Source organism: Paralichthys olivaceus, chromosome 1 (genome assembly GCF_024713975.1).
Source record: "Paralichthys olivaceus isolate ysfri-2021 chromosome 1, ASM2471397v2, whole genome shotgun sequence".
NCBI classification, from domain to species: Eukaryota; Metazoa; Chordata; class Actinopteri; order Pleuronectiformes; family Paralichthyidae; genus Paralichthys; species Paralichthys olivaceus.
This window is the reverse complement of record NC_091093.1, coordinates 8,482,216-8,507,389: the sequence shown is the minus strand read 5'-3', so window position 1 is coordinate 8,507,389 and position 25,174 is coordinate 8,482,216. Positions and strand designations below refer to the sequence as shown.

Below are 25,174 nucleotides of genomic sequence, written 5' to 3'. Positions count from 1 at the left end.
CAGGTGACACATGGTTGGAGCATTTACAAATGTTATGTTCAGTTCATGCACACAAGGGATTATTGACACTGGAGTAATGTATTTGTCTGATAATGTGAGCATGGGCGAAATTTGTCACAGGTCTCTGGTTTTCTTTAAGTGTGTCTTTCATTCCTTTGTATTGTTTTCCATACACTGTGTTACACTAATTGACTGCTACACAAAACAGACTCACTGTCTCTGCTCTTGTGTGCATGGACATGTGTTTGTAGAGAGTGAAATAGTGTAAAACAATGTCAGGCCCATTGGCACTTTGTCATGGATTTCAACAGAATGTGGCTGAAGACCAGAGCCAGCGAAGAGGCCTCACTACAGATGAGCCTCTCCTCTCCTCTCCTCTCCTCTCCTCTCCTCTCCTCTCCTCTCCTCTGTTTTTCTCTCTGTCCCTGGCTCCAAACAAGTCAAATGTCTGAAGAGATGTATCGAAGTATCCCTGTGCGTTCTGTACGATGGATATGTCATATGACATAATGCCTCCGAGCGCCCATCACAGATAAAATGACAGATGCTGTTTTTTGCCTCATGGATCTTTCTTGGCCAAGCTGATTTTGAGACTTTCAGTCCTGCTCTCCTCGTCTCTGTCTCTGTCTCTCGCTCTTTGTGCCTCTGCTCTCCTGCTTTTTCTCTTCTCTTTTCTCTTCTTTTTTATTTTCATTCAGCGTAACCTTACAAAGCCTGCCATTTTGTTTTCTCATTGGATTTTAGACACAATGACTGTGTAATTGCTGGCGACAGGAAATTATGGTCCTTGATGTTTCATTTTCCTTTTTAACTGACAGTGTGCCATCTGCATTAGAGGGATGGGTCTGCATAGATACCAACAACAACATACCAGTGTTTGGGTTGTTGCCGTTCTGTACGTGGAGGGCATATAAAGATAGAGGGATGAGGAGCGGCTGAGTTGAGTGAAACGCTGGATGAGCGTTGACCTTTCTGCCTGTATTTGGATCACTTAAGGCTGCCCCACTTAAGGCTGCCCCTGTCCCTGACAGGAACGAGGCATTCTGGGAGCTGTGGCACACTACCTGTGCAGTAATGTCTGCCTGTACTCCCATCATCTTCACTGTGGCCGTGGCACCACCCCAGCACCGACCGCCTGTGGCGACTACTGCCCATCCGTCCAGGTGGATGGATGGCTTTGATTGGTAAAATCTGTGGCCCTGTCGCATGGCTCACTTGTGAGTGGCAGTAATTGGCATGGCAGTAGGCAGGCTCATCTTTCACATGTGGTCAGCCATGATTGACCTGATAAGGCCGGGGTCGTTCCCCCAAAGTGAGGGTCTGGTGTGCCCCAGGGTGACGAGGAGCCGGTTGTACTCGCTGCCAGAACCCGTGTCCCTCCCAGCATGTCACTATGACTGACCGGAGGTGGTGGATGTAGTCGAGGTAAGTTTGTGGGAACAGTGGTCTGGCAATCGTCACTCGTTATCCTGTGTCCCGGGGTCAGAGAGTGTACAGAGGGAAATTTGAGACAAGGCATCGTCATACAGTATACACAAAGACAAGCATATGAGGGGGCGGGTGCTGTTGAGACTTTGGTTTGGTCCTTGTAAATTCATACGCATCATATGTTTGCAATTAAGGCCTGTCTGTGCTGTGTGTTTACAGAGTGGTGCAATCAATGTAATTGTGAGAGGGTGTTCCTGACTGGAATGTCTGTCTTATTTCTCTCTGCCTGGGTTCAAGTGGGCACTTGCTGGATTTGTTTCCCAGTGTTTCTCATTTACAAATGTAAATGCATCTCTTGATTTGTATCAGCCTCTGTATACTCCCTTTTTTATCGTTCTCGTTTTTCCTGGATCAAATACAAACAACAAGGGCTCCATTTCAGAGTGGGACGTCAGCTCAGATCTATGTCAGCAGCGTTGTTTACTTAGAGGGAAAATCTGTTCATATTTCAGGGGATGTAAAGAGCCATAAAACACACTAAAATAAAAATGATGCTTTCCTTTGCTGTCGGAGCTCGTTGCCAGTGTTTTTGTCAGTCTCGTGTTCAGCCAGTTTAAAAACATCTAGGAACACTCAGCTGCACCTGAAGATCTGGACGTTGTTAGTGTGTCTTTTAGATCTCATTCCTTCTCTGCCCGAGGGATTATTTTTCCAAATTGGAGGTGTACATTTGTTTAGAGAACACAGCATTGATATGGTCATTGTGTTTGTCATTCAGCAATGATTACTTCATTTAGTGAATGGATAACATAATGTTGCTTACTCTTAAAGGGATAGTTCACCGAAAAATAAAAATTCACTCATTATCTACTCACCTCTATGCCCATGGAGGGGTGGGTGAAGTGGTATAGTTTAAAAAAACCTTTAACGAGTTTCAGCCGAATCCAATACAATTGAAGTAAATGGTGACCACTTCTTCATACTGCTCCTCTGGTGTCATCCTAGTGTCCGTAAGCCCCGACATTCAAATTCGACTTGAAACGGTGTCATTTACATCATGTTGTTAGTCTAAATGTCCTCAGTTGTCCTCTTCTGGAGCTGTGTTCACGTTTGTACACATAACTGCACACAGGCTCTCGCCCAAGTGTACGCGTGTTAGCACAGCAGACATTTAGATTAATAACATGGTGTAATTGATGCCGTTAAGAGTCAAATTTGAATGTCAGGGCAGACACCACAGGAGCAGTATGGAGGCATTTCAGGGTTTTTTCTGTTGTTTTATAAAGTCTGAAGAATCGGTCACCATTGACTTCATTTGTATTCAATTTGGCTGCAACTACCTCTGAAAGTGTTTTGTGGAGTCAAACACTTCACCCAACCCTCCATGGGCATAGAGGTGAGTAGATAATGAGTGAATTTTCATTTTTCGGTGAACTATCTCTTTAACACTGTTGTGTTTTACCATGGAAACTATCCTTTCTGCTGTGACACTGAGACAAACATCCATTTAATCACTCAATAACAAAATAAGATCAAATTCTTAGGAACACAGGAAAGGAGAAAATCCAGTTAATAAAACCCAAACAAAATACTAGTCACTTAATGCTTCAATGAATTGCACACTTATTTTTGCTTTCAGTTCACATGAGAACACATGAAGGAACATAAAAATACATTCATTCATTAGGTAAACTGCTCATTCTTTGAGGGTCATGGCCAACTGACATGTGGCGAGAGGCAGGGTACATCCTGGACAGGTCACCAGTCTGTTGACAAACCTATACTAAATACACTTATATAAATATAGTGAGTTCAGAAAGTTCAGAGGGTTTATAATGCAGTGACACACACACACACACACACATTAGGAGCACTGACCACACACCCAGTGGGAGTGGTGGGCGGCCATGCTGCTTAGTTGCCTTGCCCTGAGGTACTTGGATGTTGTTCATTCACTCCCTCCCCCAACAAAATTTCTTCCCGGAAGTCCAGGGATTTGTACTGGTGACCTTCCGGGTCCCAAGCCCACTTCACTAACCTATAGCTGGAAAATGATATTCTGTAGCTGGTTAGTTTCAGGGTTTCTTAACAGTGTTGAAAGAGTATGAAACATTCTCCTTGTCTGGAAGAATTTTAGAAATGCATAGACACAAGACAGAGTTTACAGCCATGCTAGAGAGTCTGTGAGGTGCTGCAGCAAAATGCAAACATCATCATGCTACTGATTCTAAGCAGGTATATTTTCAACATGTTCACCATATTGGTGTAGTGTGTTAGCATGCTAACATGCTACAAATAGCACAAAAAAAAGAAATAAAAGGCAGATGAGAATGTGATTGTATTTGAGACAGACTTAGAATTAGAATTCATCCACAGAAACATGAATGGCTCTGCCAAATTTCATGACAATCCATCCAGTAGCTGTCCAGACCTTTCACCAAACATGCCAACCTTGTGGCTCTGCGTGAGGAAAAATCAGGGGATCGCCAAACCTTTTAGGATTTGATCAACATCAACATTTAATGGTGGTTCATCAAATACTGGTCAATTGGTCCAGATATGTCAGTCTGGACTAGTGATGGACCTGCTGGCAGATGGACATCTCCAGTCAGTAGGCAATTTGTTTGGGGGGGGTGCAATTCCTTTTAAACCAAAATGACCAATAATTCATCCCCTTTGACCACCTGTCAACTGAGCCATCCCCTATGAGAGACACAAACACACTAACCGTCTGTCACTGTCAGATTGACCATCAGCAGCACTGGGAGAAATCCTACCCACGTCAGCTGCCAGTAAAAGATCAAGAATTAAAAAACAGAATTTTGTGATATTTATGGAAATGAGAATAGAGCTGAAAATTCATCTCCCCTATACCCTTGGACCTTTTGGTTGGTTCAGTATGAATTTGTCAAAGTGACCTTTGTCTGCTTGTTCCTGTTGCCGTAGAAAAGCTCTTTTGCTGCTGCTAAAAACAAACTAGCAATAGGTTAATGGATTGTAAAATTCTGAAATTGCAAAAATGAAACTATTTACATTTTTTGTACTATGAGTCTTGAAAACTGTTAAGTTCCCCTGAATGAATTCCTCCATCTCACCTTTTGACCCCTTCCTTCGTCTCCAGGTATCAGGCAGCACGGCAGGATCCCCGGCCAGCTCCTCCGCCCCGTCCACCTCATCACGTCAACGGCAACGCATCACTCGCGTCAACCTCAGGGACTTAATTTTCTACATGGAGCAGGAGAGAGAGACCGCCCACTCCCTCCTCCTTTACCGTGCTCTGCTCAAGTAGCCTCTACTCCGCTTGGCACCCACCTCAACCTCCGCCTCCTCCTTCCCAGCCACGTGCCTTCAGATCAGGTCTAATGTTACAGCTCTGTGTCTCCATATGTACTGTAGTGATGTTTGATGTAGCGTTTAATAAGAAAGAAGAGAGAGAGACAAAAAAACATACAAAAATAAAACAGTTGTTCTGTGTCTTCTCTGTTTAGCCTCACGTTGTGTAGTTAGATCATTCAGTTTTAAGACCATATCAAATTCTTTGTGTTGAAGGATTTGTTAGAGGGACAATATTTTTGTGTCTCAGGACTAGACACAAAACCTGTTCCACGTATGTTGGGTATTTATTCGACGTCACCGGCAGTAGCTTCAATGATCCACCTCAAAGGAAGGATTCTTTTGGAGAAGAGAATTACAGTTTGTTAGCACCTCGATACAGCCTACGATATTCTCCACGAGCTATTTGTTGAACATATGTTGTTCAATGAATGTAGTTCAGCTGAAATCAATAAATGAGCCTTTTCCAGATTTTCTGCACCGAGACATCATTTTCAAACATTAAGATTCCAAATAACAGCATCGCGATCAAGTTCTTTACGTGTAAATAGTTCTTTTTGAATTATTATACGGCATGTATAATTTTAACACATGTAAGCTTTGTAAGAAAAAGGAATAACCCATGTGTCAGTAGTATGACATCTGATGTTTTGTAAAACCATGTGCTTTGATTGAATCACATTTAGAAAGTTCACTCAGTTCACCTGTTGTGTATGTGCTATAGACAGAGTCCAGCAGCCCCTTACACAAAGGTCATTAAACAGAGCCACAGTCTGCACTATGACACCTGTTTGAGGTGTGTTTTGGTTCAGAGAGGTTTATATTGCAAGTGTGGTCCTGAAACTTTGAATCAAAACAGACATTTCTTTATCTTTCCCTCTCACAGTTGGAAAAAAGATGAGTAATTCTCATGGGGAGTATTCAGGCCATATTGAAAAAACACTATTTGGAGATTTGGAAAATAATGTCGCAGTATTACGAGAATAAAGAAAAAAGAGGCAGCTTCCTTCAAGACCATGTGATTCTTTCTTCGGAATAGACCCAGTTTCTTTTTCAATTGTTTCAAAGTCCTGATTCTTATGATAATGTGGTCCTGATGAGCCAAAAGAACTTTGTTGTTTTGTTATTTGTGAAACTAATGTATAACTTAACAAGATGCTGTCCTCATTTTAAAGCCAGTAATGGGCTGATCTTCTGATATTTCCCCTGTAAAATATCACACAACCTGAAACAATGGCTTTATTCTTGAAATATTACGACTTTATTCTCAAAAACTCTGATTATTTTCCCCTTTAAATGGCCCTCATGCTCTTGAGTTCTCTTTAACTTTAATAATGACTGAATGACAAAGCTAGATCATTAAGAATTGTAGTGCACAGGCTTTACACTCATTTGTATTTTGATGCAAAGTTAAATATCACAGTTGTAAAGTAACGTGTAACTGGAAAAATGCAGTTATATGACTCCAGTCTAAAACTGATTTATGTGTTTCCCATTTCTCTCTCTCTTTGTATCACTGATGGAAGAGAGGAGTAATGCCTGCTTTTTACATGTTGTCTTGCATTGTCACCTTGTTCATTATTTTTTACAATCCTTATTGTGTTATGTAAAATTGTCCAGTATGTTTCTGTTTGTTTCTATTTAACTAAATATCTCGGCCTCTATGCAGCTTTTCTTGTCATATTGAAATTTATTTAAATATGGTCGACAATTGTTGTGCAATGTACATTTTGACAGCACTTTTTTTTATACCTATTTTACCTGACAACTGAAAGCTGTCACTGTATCATAGCAAAGAAATGACTGATAAAGGAAAAACAGTATTGCCAGTTTCTGTCTAAAGACACTTATTTTTTAACAATTAATATATGAATATTTCTTGGTTTTCTTTTTTGTTTCTTTTTCTGGGATTGGCTTATATTCTTAACACGTTTTCATAAATTTTATCTCCAATATACCATGTTTTAAAAGCAAGCACAACAAGGATTGTCGAGATTTGAAATTATTTTAATAATGGTTTCTATGGTTTCTTGTGGTTTCACAGGAGGACATTTCTACTACTACTACTACTACAGCTTTTTAGCCAAAATATTAGGACAATATTACTGATGTAATTAGACAGAGGAAATAACATTTCATTATAAGAATGATTTGTAAATATTGTTTACAAAACTGTGTTTATTAGAACCACGTTATTTTTGGTAAACTCTTGTACATATCTTGACGATTTCCTGTTTGTGTGAAAAAAGCATTACTTATGTATTTGTACCTATTTTGTAAAGGAATAAATAAGCTGTTTACTAAACTGAGCAGATTCTGATGTTGTGCAATTCTTCTTCAGCAAAATCAAGTAGGTGGGAATCTTTGTGAGAATTTCAAAAGATGTGAACTCTAGTCTAAAATGATTTAATAGCCAAGCAATGTTCCCCGCTGTTCATTCCTTACTCTTCAAAAGAAAAAATTATCTGTTATGTTTTTGCAGACAGTTTTTACCAAAGTCAACGACTAATTCAGCCTGCTTCATTTCCATTTCTAACATTGCACATGCTAAGTACAAACTGAGTCAAGCGCTGCTGCTCAACTATGAAAAGTCCCCCTAGGTTTCTGCTGCTAATTAAGCAGAAGCATTTTTGAAAAGACCCAACCATTTAACTCAGTGCAAAATATTGGGGTTTGGGAGCATATTGGGTTTTTTTTAGATCTTGGCCTGTTCCTCAGTTCCTCTGGAGCTTTAAACAGCTGATCTTGATTCAGTACAGTACAATAGGCTGCGAGCCTCATCCGGCTTCATTAGTACAATTACAGGACGCTGGGTTCAACCTCCCGAATACGTCAACCATAAATGTTTTTCAAGCTGGCATCATCTGTGACACACACACCAGCAGGACAAGGACAAATTGAGCATGATCAGATCAAAGCCGCTAAAACCAACTCTTGTCCTTCCCTTTTTTAAAGATAATGAAACAACACAGGTGCAATGAGACACATCAGATTTACAGTACATCCTTTTATTATCGCAAATATGCAAGAAAAGTCAAATGGAGACACTGTAAATGAACACATGCCCTTTAATACCACAGTCTAATTGTTTTTAAACACTTTAAATAATATACATTTGCACCTTATTATACCCTTTGAATTTTTTTAATTCATATGTACACAATGTAATGCTTTGAATTCTTTTCATTCTTTTTCGTGGAGAGGACTAAAGAGGTCTCTTAAAAACACGAGGGTCCCATAAAACCCAAGAGTCTCGATAATTCAATTTACAATAACTGTACAACTGACCTGCCTCGGAGGTGGAGTGAATACCATGTGGACTGGCTGAACATTGGCCAGTACCATCTGAAAAAAAAAGGCGAGGGGGGGGGCGTGTGTGAACATGTCTTGGAAGTTTCCAGTCCTGTCAAGTTTGACTAGTTAGTGTGCCGTTTATACTCCGAGTCCCTGGTTTGTTAGAGCAAACACAGAAACTCACACCAGCCATCTTTGTTCCTTTTTCACTTTCTGAATGGTCACGTTTTCATTCATGCACAACTTCTCAGCTAAAGCTAAAAGCCCATTCTGTGATTTGAAAATGCCACACCAGTAAGAAAATAGGCCTTCGTTCCCTCCTCCCTGAAAAAAAATGTAATTTTTGCAGATGTGCGGTTTTAGCATAGCATGGATTTTTTTTCTACCCTTGTTTTATCGAGAGCTAACCCAGATGAGTTTCCACACCTCGTATCAACTGGATGAAAGATGTCAGGCCCGGTCAGAGCCAAGTCGCCTGGCTGCATGTTGTGTTCTGAGTGTGCCCAGATTTGACTCATCACTTTGTTGGTTTTTGTTGTGGTGTGGTCCGGTGAGCCACAGCATCACAAGGCGTTTTAAGAAACCAGGGCATGGGGATGACACAGCAGCAGGGGGTGCAACCCTGAGTCTCTGCTGGCACCACTGAGCTGGGAGCCTTCGGGCAGGCAGAGGGGGGCGAGGAGTGAAGAGCCCAACATGCCTCGGCACATGAAAGGCCTGGTTGACCATTCCCTTTGAGGCGACTGTATGCAAAGGCGCAGGCCACTGGCAGGTCAGAACAAAGATGGGCTTGATTGTGAGAGAGAGAAAGAGAGAGACCCCCAGGGAGGAGTGCACAGCACTGGGAGCTACACTTACACTGAGCTCATCTTTATCCACTCATTGGCCTTGTTTAATCAGCGGCCATCTGCAGAGAGCAGATATGAGGACAACATGGTCAGAGGAACTACTGCCCATTTTTAATGAACAACTAGTTTATAAACACAAACCCCCAGTTTAACTCAAACAACTCACAGCGCCCACAAAGATCAGAATGAGCTTCTGTTGTTTTTTTTTCCTTTTCTATCTCTCTGTCTTTTGGAATGGAAGAAACAGCATCTGTAAGTTACACACAAATATAAAGCATGAAAACTTGGCCTTTCTTGTTGCTGTCTTTGATCCAGAAATGTTGAGAGTAAGACCAAAAGAATGAGAGGAGGATCGAGTAAATGCCGCCCACTTGCCTCTTTGTGAACAACACGCAGATGCTAGGAGTACAGTTCACTTGGGGTTCTGCCACGCATACATGTGAAGAACCGCTGAAATAATCTTGGCTTAGAAGTGACAATATAATGAAACAAACAGGGATGTTGTCTCTAAAACTTGAAGATGCTGTGAGCTATTCTCAACAAACCTGTCAAGACCGGAGGCCTACAGGGAAACATTTTGGTAGCCTTCATACACGCCTGAATACAACGCATTGTGTCACCTTTAGCTATAAACTGTAAAAAAAAGATGATGACGTCTTTATGTTTGTACAATCAACAGAATCGGCACCACTTCTGCTTTGGTACCTACAGTATTGGTTCTCTTGGACATTTTGCCTGTTGGTAAATGTTTTAGTGTCCTTGGCCTGGCACTGGTCTCTGGGATCAAAAGTGTTTTTTTAAGGGAGCGGGGCAGGACAGCCCTGTAGGTAACGTAAGTGCAAAAAAACAGTAAAAGCATTTAGAGTACATCTCTTGCTGATCACGAGACATACTGGTAAACGTCAACTTTCCACATTGGTCCTCAAGTCTTTAACATTCTATCCCATCAGAACTGCAGTACACTGAGAGCTTGTGCAACTTCAACCTGAATTTTATATTCACCAACCTTCTTAAAGTTTCTGCTAAATACGAACAAATGTCTGTGCCCGTGTAGGAAAATCCGATCAGAGACCCGAGATATGTTTTTAGGGCTAATAAGCACAAATTCCGGAGCACTTTTTTATGTGTGCTGCACATTTGACTATAAACAATGTCGAAACATCCAGGTTCTCTTCCATCACCGTTTGAACAATGGGACTTTTTCCGGCTCTGAATGCATTGCCAGCCAGATCGCTTTAGCCACATAGCCCGGAGACATCTGAGTTTCTGCAGCGACTGCCAAGAAATGCTCCCTCACAAGCTCTCGAAGCCTAATGAATACAATGTTCGTACATCCTTCATATTGGAGAAAGGAAAAAAGAGACATTAAAAATAATCCTATTAATAATAATTGTTTACACCATGTCATGATAAGAACAGCAAAAAGAGCAAGAAGAACATACTTTAGAAACAACAATGAGAAATTGTAATAAACAATCAGTTTGGCAAATCGATGCTGTTTTTGGCGAGGCCCTGGCCTCTTCAGCCCGGCCTGTGGGGGGGGTGCGGTGGGACAGAGTCGGGGGTTGCGGGGGTTTTGGAAACTTGGGTTTGTCAACGGATTCGCAAAATCAGATTATGTCTTCTTTCTGTCATCCATAAAAAGCGTCCTGTCTGCCAAAGCTTTCTTGTTCCACAGCAGGCCACACTTGTCACCAATCAGACAAGACATGGACCTCACACACGCAGAACTGGATGACACTGGTGAAGGGGGTAGAGGGTGTGTGTGAGTGTGTGAGTGTGTCAGTGTGTGTGTTGAGAAGCTTGGTGGATGGAGGCTCACAGGGGGGGAGCAGTTTGGGCCCCCCCGAAAGGTTCAGGATACCTTTTTGTTTAAGATGATGAGGGAAAAATCAACCAGTCATGGTGCTGAAATGGTTTAAGTGTGCTGCTGCTGAGTCCATTTGTGGTTGTTGCTGTTTTCATCACAGTCCCAGAATCTTTGGGTGTTATAATCAAAAACTTTTGTTGCTGATGCTTTTTTTTTTTCCCTTTGTTTGGTTCTACATTCCCCTTAGAGTTCTGCAGGGCTAGCGAGGTTAGAAAGCCTCTGCTAATACTTCGGTATGCTTGGGGTTGGTTGTGGTCCTGTTGGGGCACGGATGGGCCAGGAATAGGCAGGGTGGGGTGGTGTGAGAAGATTGAAGGAGTAAGGTGGGGTTGTGTTTTGGCAGTCCCTCTCCCAGAATGCTCTAGTCCAGGGGTTCCTGTTTTATCCTGATGGGAGTGTTGATGGACAGACTCCGCCGGTCCTCACGACACAACACGTACTCACTGAACTGGGATGAGTCCACGCCGCCTCCGCATGACGCCGCCACGCTGAAACCTTTCTGGAAGAGACGCTCCAGAACCTGAGGGGAGGGGACAGAGGAAGAGAAGGACATTAATAACAGAAGCTCTAACTGAGAAGAACTGATCATAGACCGAATAGAAAGATGGAGAATGGGTCTCCACGCCCAAAAATGCGTGACCATTGACAAGTTAGTCTCAGTTGTCAATTGTGATCTTTCATTCATAGCATCAAACTAACACTAGCACTTAACAATTTGATAACACCTATATTTACCTATAACCTAAATCCTAAATGAAAGAAAACATCTTCGAGCAAAATGAGCAATTATTTTATGTGTATTTTGACTTTTATATTGGTCCTTGTCTCAACCATTAACATGGAGGAGCCGTCATGCCTTCCATGTTTATATACAGTCTGTGGTACTGATAGAAATACAGGCTCCTTGTTTCATACTGTTTTGAAAATAAAGTTGACATTTTAGAAAATAAGCTTATGCAGAAAGTGAGTGGGCTAAATGTGAAGCTGTTGCTAGCAGCTGCATAACTTAGCTTATGCTACCCCCCTGCAAATGGTTGATTTGTAGTTTAGTGCTACAGTTTTATTTTCAATAAATGACCATCAGTAAACAAATCTTAGATGCTGTAGCTATTGGTTTTTTGATATACAGCACATGCATCTGTTCTCCTCAGATCTTCATCAGTCTCAACATGCACCATGTGTCACTAACCCTCCACCGCCCTCCAATCATACGTAGCGATGGAGCGAAACCAGGGGGCACTCCGACATCACACCACCTCTGCAATATTCATGCTGCATGCGCTGGATTGGCTACTGAACCGAGGGCATGAGGCCCAAAGGGATGAAGAGAGCGGAGTGCGAGCGAGGTGTGTTAAGGGGCTGAGAGGAGCTCAGCCTGGTGATTACTGGAGCCCCTAATTTGAGTAATGAGGGCTGGGGTGAGAGGAGGAGTGAGGTCCGTGAGCGAGGGAGAGAGCGACGTGTGGGGAATGAGGAGTTTCTGGGTGAGGACAAAGTGTTGGAGCTGCAGGGAGAGAACAGGAAACGTGGATGCAATCTTAGCTCCTAAATTCAGGGCATTGAAACGCACTCTGGTGAACCTCAGCATCACTTTTCTCTCCTCATCTACTGTAATCCTTGTGGGATGTTGTGTTTTTTTTTGTAGGGGGTATATCTAAATCCCAGTCAGAGGAGTGCTGTGTGTTTACTTATTCCCCCGTCCTTCTAATGGAGTGAGCAGTGCATGGAAATGAAAGGTCTCGCTTAGGGCTAACCCTCCTGCCAGATACAGAGCCAGAGAAGTTCACAAAAAACAGATTGGTTTCTCACACACAAACATACAAATGCACATACATTCATGGCAAAGGATGACCTCTCTAATTACAGGGGCGAGGGCCCCAGTTCAGGACTAAAGAGGGGGTACTTAGGCTTCCAGATTGAAGGACTGCAGCCTCCCCTGACTGGGGATTGGCCCAACACAACACAGAGGAGCAGACAAATCCCACAAATAAACACACAAAGTTATCGTGTTCAAAAAATACGATCTTACAAATAAAAATGATAACACACATTCACACAAGAACTTGTTGAGCAGACCTGATGACCCCCACCTCCCACACAAACATCATTATGTGCCAGCACACAGGACCAAAAGTTACCCAACACACCCCCCTGCACTTCCCATCCTCCGGCCATACGACGACGACAAACTCTGTAATTTGTGAGACAGAAGGGGCGGCAGACAGCTGATGTTGAGGACGGCTAATTAAGAGACCTGCCCAAGCATCAAACACTCCCAAATCCATGGCAGACGACAGAGGAGCCTAACGATTATGGAAATGATATTACATTGCCGTCTTTGATCATTGCATCACATTGCATTTTTCCTCATCATCTCTTAACGCATGTGGGACTCTGTCATGTTCGGCAATGAATTTGGTCACAGAGGAGGATGGTCTGATCAATAAAGATAGTCTCAAAACACTTTTAACATTAGCGCACGGCAACACAAAAGACTTAAGGATATTATTACAGATAGTTGTAACAGGCTCAGAGATACTGTAATGACTATAAGAAGCCCCCCCAAAAACTTCACTTTCAGTTTGACACAGTGAATTAGTGCCACAGGGGAATAAACAATACACTGAATAATTAAGATGTATCCAAGCAATAGGTTTCAATGTCCACAGGACAATGTCCTGAAATCAATCCCAGAAAGAATTGCAGCCTCTTCAAAAGCTGAAACATGTCCTGGTGGCTCAGTTTAGCGCTACATACTCGTGACCGCAGGCTCTTAGATCCCAGCTTATGTTGTACTTCTGCAGATTTCCCCGCTAACTTTCCTGACTCACTTGAGCGCAACCATAACAAAATATTCTAACAGTGAGTTGCATGTGAGCGAGCGGATTGGTTGGAGTCCAATTCCAAGCATGATTATTTCCATGAAATGGAATTATTGCTTGTTAGCTGCCTTTGAATTTTTGTCTTTCCACGTACACTGTTATAAACTTAAAGACGACCTACCCTGAATCTGGTATTGCTGTGACTTGCTTATTATATATATATATCACTACAATTATTAAAAACAGAAATCAGAATACAACACAGAAGGTAGGATAACTCTTTATCGACTCGATAACACTTTACCAAAGTTTGCTATTCTTCCCTGAACTTGATCACTTCTTGTTTTTTCCTGTCTGTGTGATTGAAGCAGAAGTTGAACAAAAGCTTCTTCTCACCCTCTTCATCTCCACTGATCCCTATACATCTGAAACATAATAAACAATTCTCACTGTTAGGGTCGACTTGGCTGCACAGGGATCTGCCCCCCAAACACACACACACACACACACACACACACACAATTTAACATATAAACATCTCTCTGTGCTGCCACTCAATCTGGGGTCGCCATGGGGACCCCAGATGAGGAGGCGATACATCAGCCTCACTCCTCTCACCTCCCAGCTCTGTATGTTCCCTACACAGTGAAAGATGGCAGGGCAGGAATCAAAGTAGATGAGTCTCAGGGCTGGAAACCAGAGCACACTGTAATATTCATGGCCACTGGAGCACACACACACACACACACACACACACACACACACACACACACACACACACACACACACACACAAACACACACACACCCACACACTTGCTTCAGCTCTCAGGAGGTGCTGGAAGATACTTGCTCCTTGTGGCACAGGGCTCAGGGTTGATTGACACGTATGACACACACACTGTAGCATGTGATTGGCGCTACACTCAGGGGGTCGCTTGTGTTTAGCTATGCACACGCTTTCATATGTGACAAGGAGCGCTAACTGCACTTTCTGCTTATCTCAAGCATCTGGCATAAAACAGATGAGAAGCTCCAACTTTTTCTAATTCTCTGAGCCATCTGCCAGCTTTTTTTTAGAAATCACAAGCGACCAAAACAATTTGACAGTGTAATATATTCTTAAAGTATCTGTAGCACTTTATCAAGTCACTGCGTTTGACGAAATCACAAGACTGAGCTCATGGACACACATTTTAAGTTTCTTTAAGAAGCATGAATCCAGTCCTTTGTTCAGGTAACCCCATAGTGGGAATGTGACCCTCTCACCCTGGCAGTGTAAACACCCAGTTAGTTAGATGAGGAACAGAAGTGATGTGTGGGGCTACATTAGTCCACCTAAAGTTATGGTTTCCAGAGGTGTGACAAATCTAAGTTACTTTATTTAAGATTTGATGTAGTCGTACTTTGCTTGAATCTTTTCATTAGATGCCACTTTATCCTCCATTTCCCAAACAAATACTGTGTTTTTTATTTACAGTGGAGAAACATTTGCAGATCAATAATTCATATACAAATCAGCCCATAATTTATGATCCACTCTAAGAGAATAAACTACACTAGAGTGTATGAAGTTGTTAAAATCACATTGACAGCACTAATAACCCCACATAGTAATACTCACAAGGTCAATGGCATTATACTTTTACTTTTTAAACTTAACACTGATATATTTGATACCCTCTTTGATGACTGATCAACTGCAAAAAAAACTTTTATATGTATTTAATACTAGTTTATACAATTGTTATACATAACACTAATGAAGGCTGTTACACTTCGATGGTGTAAAAAGGTTATTTTTTATTATATTTAATTGGAATAAAGTTGATTTCTTCCAATGAATTATGGTCATGTGTATCTTAAAAAATTGGTGGTTGCTAAGGTAACAAACCACCTGCAGAACCCACCTATAGGCCGCATCAGACAAAAAAACCCAAAACATTTTTAAATCTTGAGACAAACTGCTTTTGAGCTGTCAGTCAAGTCTTTATCCTCTGTACTGCAGGTCAATCCACTGCCTGTTGAGCCTCGCTGCCCGATGCTGTGGTCTATCCACAGAGTCTCACTGATGGCAGCAGAGTTTGCCTTGTTCTGCCACTCGATCTGGGCGACTGAGAAGCACCACTGAGGAGTTTGTGTGGCCTTGTCTGCTCTGATGAGCTGTGCTTTCTCTCTCTATCCAGCGCAGGATTGATGGAGTGGCAAGGTGACATGTAAGAGAGTGTTGCGGCTTGTTGCGTTCCCTGCCTGGGCAGCAGGGGGACAGGGGGCCCTTCTCTACGACTACCTCCGCTGTCACATTGATGAAGGACAGATTGGCTCTGGTCTGATCTGAGTGCTTCATCATGGTGATGTATGGAGCAACAGGCCGGGCTGCAGCTCTGGGACGAGAGTGTGTGTGTGTGTGTGTGTGTGTGTGTACACCTCTGTGGCTCTTTGGCTAAATGTTTTTCCTCTGTTAAGTGCCTCTGCTGCTCTCTGTTTTTCTCCGCTGGATCTACATCACAGCGCAGGTGGTTTGTATTATTTCCTAAATTCCACTCATGACTTCATGGAGAATCACTCGCCAAGGTGGAGTTGTTTATTCCCACTCTCTCACATTGGCATACACGACATGAAAGACTAAGGAAAGAATACAATGTAATACTGTTCGTGTTGGATGAAGTATTCAGGTCCTTAATTTAAGTAAAAATAGAGCAATGTAAAAATAATATTTTACAAGTTAAAGTCCTGTATGAAAAATCCTACTTAAATAAAAGTACATAGGTATTAGCAGCAAAATGTCTTTACGCAAAAGTCCCACCGACTGATATTATTTACATGACTTCATTAGATGACTGAACCAAGCAGCAAGTTATTATTACAGCTGCTGGAGGTGGAGCTAGTAGAACTATTTATATACAGTTTTATATGTACAGGTTTAAAGGATTAAAGGAAGAGGAAAGAAAAATAAGTAAAGTTCTTATGCACAAATCAGTTTCAGTTTTTCTTTAGTCTTTGATTTTTGATTTCATCTTCATTTAAATCTTTATTGAAATGAAACGATGTGGGAAGTTTAGATTAAAAATGTTATGAAATATAATCTTGACTAAACACTGCTTTTTCTAAGACCTTCTAAGTTTGAAAACTTCAGGTTTCATTTTTAACAATGTGTAGTATTTTAAAAGCTTGTTATATTATATTATTATATTATTCTATATCATTATATTACTGTCCACGATGTAAATTTCAATCTCTAAGGTAGGTGGTCACTAAAGCTGTCAAATGACTGCAGTGTAAGTATCTATATTTCCTCCTGAAATGTTAATTCAGAGGTTGAATAAAATGGATATACTCAAGTACAAAGTGCAAGTCCATCTCAAAGTTGCATTTGTTGTACTTGTTGTTGTTAATTATATTTTTTGTTAAGTAGTTCGGCACTTTACTGTGAAGGTACAAAATGACTTTCCTACACTGAATAATGTCATTAATGTCAATAACTTTTCATCCAAACTACTTTCCGACACAACATTTTTTTACTGTGAATAGAAAATGATGATGTAATAATATATCACAAATAGATACTATTTTGTCCTAAAAGGAGATATTTTAAAATGATTTAATTATTTAAAATTTAACTATCAGAGTGAGGTTCTGTATTAAGAAAAAGTATATGTTCGAAATATTGTTGCTTAATCTTTAAGTGAGTAAAAAGAACATAATAACCTGAAATAAAAACAGGTTGCTGCAATTAGGGTACAGTAAAGTACTGAGAAATCTGATGTTATCTCATTGTGACCCATTATGAAGTATCACAAGGTTCAACAGTTTCCTGCCTCGGGCAAGACAGCAACAGTAGCTTGGACTAAAATAATTTCAGACTAAAATGAACTCTCTGTGCCTGTGTACATTTAAAAGTTGTCACATATCCATCTCCTCCTGCTCAGAACCTCTTCAACAACCAGTCCAGTCACAAACGCTATGTTTTAGACAGCAGTGTATCTGCCCCTAGAACAACACCCCCGCCCTTTTCCCTCGCTGGCCTTTCTCTGTGGGCAGGGTGTGGCCCTGTGTGTGTGTGTTCCCCCGGGTTGGGGTCCAACACTGAAATCAGAGCAGAGGCTTATTGTCTGGCGGCTAAGACGAGGATTATTTTCCTAACCTTCTCATACCTTCACGCAACAATGAGAGAGGACAGAATGAGTAAGTTGTTTAGAAATATCTCCCCTTACGCTGAAAAAACACCTCCATCTGCTCCTTGTGTCCTCATCTACATCGACTCAATGAGCCGGACCCCTCCACTGTGCGTGCATATGTGTGCCTTTACAACCTTGTGTATGTGTGTCTCTTAAAGGGGCCAGCATGAGACAAAAAAAAGCCTGACACCACAACGAGCGCCACCTTAACCCGAGAGAGGCCGTACAGTGAGACAAAAGGGTGCGTCGCCTGCAGGAAACCTGGAAGCTCCAGCTCCTCTTACTGTTAGCGATTCGTCTGACATAAGGACTCTAGCTCACCTCGACATCAGAGGAGCGGCCTAATAAAAGCCGAAACAATAAAAACTCCTCTCAGACCATGTTAGTCAGATGTGCTCACATCCCATAACCAGTTCACTGGTAAACAGAGTGGGAAAATGTTGTGTTAGTTGATGCGGCCAATTAATTATATTGCAAGTCATTTAAAAATCTATAAAAGAAGTATAAACCGGTTTAGGCTGTTTGAGAAATTGTAAGTATGGTATTAAAAAATGCAATACGTGTATTTCAATTGCCTTGAGCAGTGTTATATTGGAGTCTTTTTAAAAAAGGAGCTGTGTCTTAAAAAGGAGTAAAGCGTAAATTATGCATATCATTTTCCCCCCCTTTCCATTTTTCTTCTTCATTTTTTCGCAGGAAAAAATGGCCGCAGTCCACACGTGCTTTGTCCCGCTCGCTCTCGCTCTCCTCCCTGGAGGTGGTCTCTCGCACTGGCAGGCGGGAGGTGGAGGTGTCAGAGCGGAGTAGCCTGCCTGGGAGAGGCTCTCTGTGGATGCTGCGAGGGGCGAGTCTCCTGTATGTGTCGGCCTGTTCGTGGCTGTAGGCGCTCGAGTGTGTTACATTGAGCCTGCGGTGTGGGGCTGTTATGTTGCCCCCCCTGTCCTCCCTCTCGCAGACCTCTCTGCGTAACATAACTGTAAAACTAGCTTTCTGAAGTTGTTTTTTACCGTCTCACAGCTTTACTGCAGCCTGTGGTCAACACTGCTGTAAGGAAGGATATTGTTAATGTCAGTCAGACGGCCTGTTTGAAAATGCTATAACACGCCACAATGCAACAGTAATATATTCTGTTATAACAAAATTCATTTCCTTAGTGTGATAAAAGAAAATAATATCCCTACACGACAAAGAACAGAGCGGTATCAGTTCTCACATTATGCGACAGCCACATGTGCAACTTGGAAGCTGTGACTTTCTACACATACTCTATACACCTGCCATTACCTCTCGTGATCTCCTGACAAACCGACTGTAACTCCATCAGAGCGGCCATTATCTCAGTTAGTGACAACAAGCTATTAACTTTACAGCTGGAAAACGCTGTATAAAGGGCCACAAATCATGGCAACAGTCTCAAAGCAAATAAAGTTTGGACGTGGAATTGCAGGCTATAGACACTGAGGGGGGGGGGAATCAGTGTCTCTATACCAGCCTTTATTCTGGGCAGTGACCTGAAAATAAAATCCACAGACTGACACAGAGTATCTGAGAGCGAGAGAGGGAACAAGTGATGGCTCATCGGAACAAGCTAACGCTCAGTTGGAGCAGCACAGAGGCCATCAAAGCCCTGGTTGTACGCTACAAGAGCCGGCCAGCTGATGGTAAATGGATGTGAGGGGAAAATGGTGATGATGAGGACAACCTCATAGATGAGTGACCACATTAAACACCTACACTGTCAAATTGAAGTTAAACACACAACCCACTACAATGTCAGGCGAATAGACACAAGGGTTTCATTCTTAAATCAAACGTTTTTCAAAGACTTTTCTCCAATTCTTGATGCAGAAAAGATGTTATTCTTATAAGATGGCAGCTACAAACCTCAAGATCAAATTACAGTTTACGGTATAAAAATATAACTTTTTCCAGCACTATCCCACCACAGTCACATCTTACAAATGTACGCATTTGGTCAAAATAATGTGCTTTAACCACCTTTTTAACAACTTATCAATCTGTTGGGAATGTGTAACAGGAGCTATTACCTCCACCAAGCAGGTTATGTTTTCATTGCCATGTGTTTGTCAGCATGATTACTCAAAAACCACTAAATGAATTTCCATGACATTTTGAAGAGGAGTGGGGCATTTTATTTTCCAGATCTGGATAATACTGCGGCTCCAGGGATTATTTTCACTGTCTTTAATTTGACGAGATTCAACAATAGCATAGGCTGAAGTATACAAGGGCCATTCAAACCTGCATATGTTTACAATATGCATGTGTCTATGGATGTACTGGATAGTACTTGTCTTGATGTACACATGCATTTATTATGTTGCATTCTCAGTCAGAACAGTCAGAGTAATCAGAATTTGGGATTTGTTCTAAAATGATCCTGTTCTTAGTTTTAGATCAATAATTTCAACATTCAGGACATTTCTCAGTGTGCCTCAAGCACAACTATCCATTTTTAATAGCTGTGCTGCATCAAGCAACTTTATACATCAAAGTGTAAAGTTAAAGTTAAACTTAACATTATGTCACATTAATAGAATAAGCATCAGTTCATCACAGCTTCAGTTTCATTCAGAACAATGAGACCCAAAATGATTTGAACAACAAAGCATCTCACTTACAACTGTAAAATGCCTTGAGTACAGTATTTCTGAATGAAAGATGTTGTACTTCCTATGGCATAAGAAGTGATAACTAAGTATTTTTATTGATTATTTTAATTTGATTTAATCATCACTTGCTGACAACTTATAATGCACCACCACCTGGAACACTACCTCAAAGTAGTGGTACAATACTTGCATATGTACCTGACAGGACATTTCAATAAAGGTTGTCTTAAACACTTTGAATACACTGTGGCATGGATTCATTGGTTCATATGGAATCAAGTGTGTATCTTTAACAAATGTTTGTGTTGCAACTTCACTTGTGTTTTGTTTTGATTAAAATATATAGAATGTACCACATTCCGACTGGGGGGGGGGGCTTTATTGTTGTCGGGCTATAGCTCAATATTTTCCAATTAATTTTGAAAATATTCTCCAAATTGCTTATAGGCAACTAATCAAGCAGTGTTACCAAGCTTTTATTACTATAGAAACAGGAAATGCTCTCTGGTGCGTTACCTGGACAGAGTTGAGTCTGCAGTAGCCATTGAGGGGAAAGCGAATGACGTGCGTTGGGTCCTGGTTCCAGCCGGCGTTGACTGAGTTACACATAACATCTCCAGTCTCGGGGAAGATCTCCTCGATAAGGACCTTCTCCCCGCTCAGGGCGATCCTCTCGCCCAGGTCAGGTGTGACACGAACCACCAGGCAGTCGCAGGGCTGCGCCATCCGCCGCTGCTCACGCTCCTGCTTCCAGCGCTCCAGCTCTTTAATCATGGGCATTAGCTGGTAATATCGCGCCTCCTCATACAGCAAGTGGAAGTCCTGCAACCGAGAGAGCAGAGTTTGCATGTGTGCCCGGTCCTCTCGGCTATATGTGTGAGTAACAATTCATTACATCTCATTACCAAGGTTATCAGGACAAAACCCGACACATATTGTGTAACATTAAGATGACAGTGGAAGGTATATTTGCAGGGACTCCTGATGACTTCCCCACAGCAATGAATGACAAAGTGTCCTTGAGCAAGACACTTAACCTCTAATTATTCCAGAAGTGCTGTTGTTGCTGCATCTGCTCTTTGACCCTTCTTCTCTGAAGCATCAACTGTACGACACAGACAAGCACGCAGGAACGGAGAAGTGTCCTGCGATACTTGTGAATATATTTAGGACCATGTCTATGCTTTAAAAACCACCAGTGTCCTTTGTCCTTGCTGTCTGTTATAAGCATGGCACCATGTTATTGAACCGTACGCTCGTTACGCTGACTTCTCATTAGTTGCTTTCAGACATGCACTGAACCCAGGACATTCTCCTGACATTCTCTGGAGGGGCTGAATGTGAGAACATAAGTCAAATATCCAAATGAGGGGCTCCAGACTTTTTCTGGAGTTTCTCCTGCCGACCCCTGAATAAAAACATGTGATCTCTGCAATGGAATTTATACATCATGTCCTGCCTCCACCCCTTACATGACTGCTCAGGAGAGTTCTGTGTTGTTGTGAACATAGCAGGAGAATCTCCTGCTATGTTGTGCATGAAAAATACAGAGAAATTCGGGACCTAATTGTCTGTCTGAAAACGGCTATATTGTCAGCAGGGAAGTAGTTTACACTGCCTTGCACTTGTTGTTAGTTCATCTACATATTGAAGAGACAAAAACCAAGAAATACAAATGTAAAATTGACCTTTCTTTGTCCTTGTGAATTTAAAGCTATTTAATTGCAGCAGAATCTCTCACTTGTTTCCATGGAATACTTCTTCTGGAGAGAAGAACAATAAACTAAGCTCAGCGATGGCCTCTGACCAGCAGGACAACGCTCTCAATAAACAAAGCGTAGCCATGCTGCAGTGCTGCTCCACAGTAGCTCTTGGCAGTGCTGTTCTTGCCTTTAGCATGTTTTAGCGAGCACACTCCAGAAAAGGCCGTCAGTGGGGCTCCAGTGAAGTGGGATGGTGCATTCCTGTGTGCAGACAGTCTGCAGCAGATTGCCGGCCTCTCCCTCCTGGGCAGGGCTTGCCAGGGGCCATTTGCCCCTGTGCTCTTGCCTCTAATTTCCCATAAGACCAGATGGCACCATCATTCACCGCTACCATAGAAAAAATGGGGGAGGCGGAGGTTCGCCATTGGAGGCAGACGGGAGGTGAGGGAAAAGAAGGGAACATGAGGACAATTATAAGCCGAGGATGATTTTAATGTATTCCTCACATAGAGGGAGTTTTATGTTAATGAGGCTTGTGGCCCTATGTTAAGCTCCTATTAGAACAAGATTTAATAAGGTTACACCTAAATGCTGCAAATCTTTTTGCTAAACAATTAGTAATTAATAAATCTCTGTTCTGATTAGTGTTGCACAGTGACAAAGAATGACAGCTTAATTCATTCGTAGTTTAAGACCTGCCATCGCTGCCATTCTCACTCTACATTGGCTCCTGGCTATAGATCATTTTAGTGTATGAACATTGTAAAATCACGGCAAAAAAACTGATTCCACATTTGTTAAGTAGATACAGCTCATCTCATAGTCTGAGCACCCTCACAGTGAGACTGTTTGTGGTGAGTAAACAAATGTTTTATACGGTCTGCATCATTGTTGACTGCCAGGGAGCCCTTATCTAAAAAAAAAACCCTAAAAACTTTCCCCCCTCTCTTTTCTGAACCACTGTTAGGTGTAGAAACAGAGCATAGCAGCAAACCTCATACTCATTAACCCTGCTGCCTCCGTTATGATCTTCAGCCTTGAAGAGCCTCCCCGACTGGTTGTACTCCCTTCATCTTAACGGTGCCTTCATCTGAGGCGCGTGGACGACACCCAAATACAACTCCATCTGGACAGAGTGTTGACGCAACACATCTTAAGCTGATGGTCTAATATTTAAGATTTCAGAATGTGAAAGTGGAGGAGGGTGGGTTTGTCCTTTATTCCCTTTTTCTCTCCCTTTCTCCCTGTCTCTTTTCTCTCCTGGCCTTCTTGCTGCAGCTGACAAAACTCATACTGAGACACTCCCCTGCAGGCGGCTCTCTGTATCAAAGTGTAGCTCCTCATCCTTCACAGGTCTGAAGCCATGGATGGATATGTTTTTAACAGGGGTCTGTCTGCGAGGCACTTTAGTCATCCTGAGCAGTGCAGAAAACAACAGAGTAATCCTAAGCGCTGAGGTGAGGATGAGAGGGAGACGGGGCCAACAACTCCGTCCTGGCTGCTGGAGCCACTGCTGCTGCTATCGCTGCCAGCTCTACCAGACAATTCATCCCCCAATCCCGTGTCCAGACAGCCCGTTTGAGCTTCAAAATAATGATCCGACCTGATCGCCCACTGGCAAGGCAACATGTCAGGAAAGGACAGAGAGAGAGAGAGAGAGAGAGAGAGAGAGAGAGAGAGAGAGAGAGAGGCAGACAGCGAGGAGAAGAGAAAAATGATGGAAACTGTCACTGCCAGGGAGTCGGAGGACTGATAAAGACCTACCGTATGTTCTGGACAAAAACAAGTGAGCAAACCCACACAGGTAGAGGTTCACAGGTTTTTGATTGAACTTGCCATTGATGGAAAAATCCAGCCAATGCTTATTTAATGTTTGAAAAAAGAAAAAACGATTATTTTTAGCCTTTCGTACCTGAAGACAGAAAGGGTTATTGATTTAAAGTGCAATACAAAACGCCTGAATAAAGTTATGCAGAAACCGCCAAGTCGTAATAGTTTATAACTGTGCCCTTAATGTGACTGAGCATTGCTTACACTCTTGTGATTAATTGTAGTTTGAATAATAGGATGAGGAAGGATATTTATAGTGAATATTTTGTTCCACTGATGTAGGCTGAAAAATTTCTTTTCCTTTTCTGCTCAGACTTTCACATTGATTTAGCAAAACACACAGCGCTGCGGCTGCCAGCAGCAGAACAGACCCAGCCCTGGGGCGACGGCAAGCCTGATTGTGTTCAGATAAGGACATGCTCAATTCCGCCTCTCACTATTTGCATTTTTTTTTCATTCCGGGCTCCACGCAAATTGAAAGGTATGCAGATCAACACAGGCTTATGCGAGGGGATCGTGATGAGTTGAAACAATGAAGTCCAACGCATTCTCTTCAACCGTGGCGCCTGATTGGACTGTCAAAATTTCACAGGGGGGGGGGGGGGGCATGAATAAGAAGGGAAAAAACTAATCGGTTGTGAGTCAGGCCATCTTTTGCCAAAATATGCAGGGCTTTCATGTCATGTTCTGTTGTCTGAGGTTTGGCTCTCGTAGAGAATGATGAACAAGCGCCAGCCCGGTGGAAAGGTCATGCAAGTTAAGGTGGAGTAGAAGTGAAGCGTAGAATACTAGGAAACAGTATCACTGAATAAAACCTTGAACAGGAAGGAGCTGTAGGCAGAATATATAAAGATTCTGACAAAGCCACATATGGCTGTGTGGATTCTTGTGGGGTCAGACTACCTCACTAGTAATATCAGTTTGGTTTAAAGCTGCATTTTGACATTTGGTCCAATCACTACGTGTAACGTAGAGGGGAACGCTCATATAAACTCCACAGCCCCCCCACAGCTCGACAGGACATTTTAGCCTCTTTCAGCTCATTGTTTTGGGTTTTCAGGCCTCGACTTTACATCCTTTTCAGAAGCAAACATCTGTTTTCAGTTAAGAAAAAAAAGAGAAGCTGTGATTCACTGATTAAATGTTATCTGGCTGGAACCAAACAGCCAGTTAACAAAGTTAGAGACCAGCGGGTGAGTTTAGTGCAGAATTGAGCATTGACTGGACTTATATTTG

The 25,174-nt window shown here is 42.1% G+C and overlaps 2 protein-coding genes across 5 annotated transcripts in view; one reads left to right on the top strand and one right to left on the bottom strand.

The window, feature by feature from the left end:
• The window catches only part of LOC109624781 (transcription initiation factor TFIID subunit 4-like), an 86,000-nt gene extending 78,930 nt beyond the window's left edge, over positions 1-7,070 (top strand). For all 3 annotated transcript variants that reach the window (XM_069511530.1, XM_069511413.1, XM_020079689.2), the window contains one exon: positions 4,550-7,070. In XM_069511530.1, coding sequence (XP_069367631.1) covers positions 4,550-4,717 — 168 coding nt within the window. In that variant the 3' untranslated portion in view covers positions 4,718-7,070. The remainder of the gene's footprint in view (positions 1-4,549) is intronic.
• A 678-nt stretch (positions 7,071-7,748) lies between these two features.
• Positions 7,749-25,174, bottom strand: part of LOC109625180 (BTB/POZ domain-containing protein kctd15) — a 29,289-nt gene continuing 11,863 nt past the window's right edge. For both annotated transcript variants that reach the window (XM_020080311.2, XM_020080310.2), the window contains exons 4-5: positions 20,922-21,227; positions 7,749-11,293 (exon numbers count right to left, since the gene is read on the bottom strand). In XM_020080311.2, coding sequence (XP_019935870.1) covers positions 11,135-11,293; positions 20,922-21,227 — 465 coding nt within the window. In that variant the 3' untranslated portion in view covers positions 7,749-11,134. The remainder of the gene's footprint in view (positions 11,294-20,921; positions 21,228-25,174) is intronic.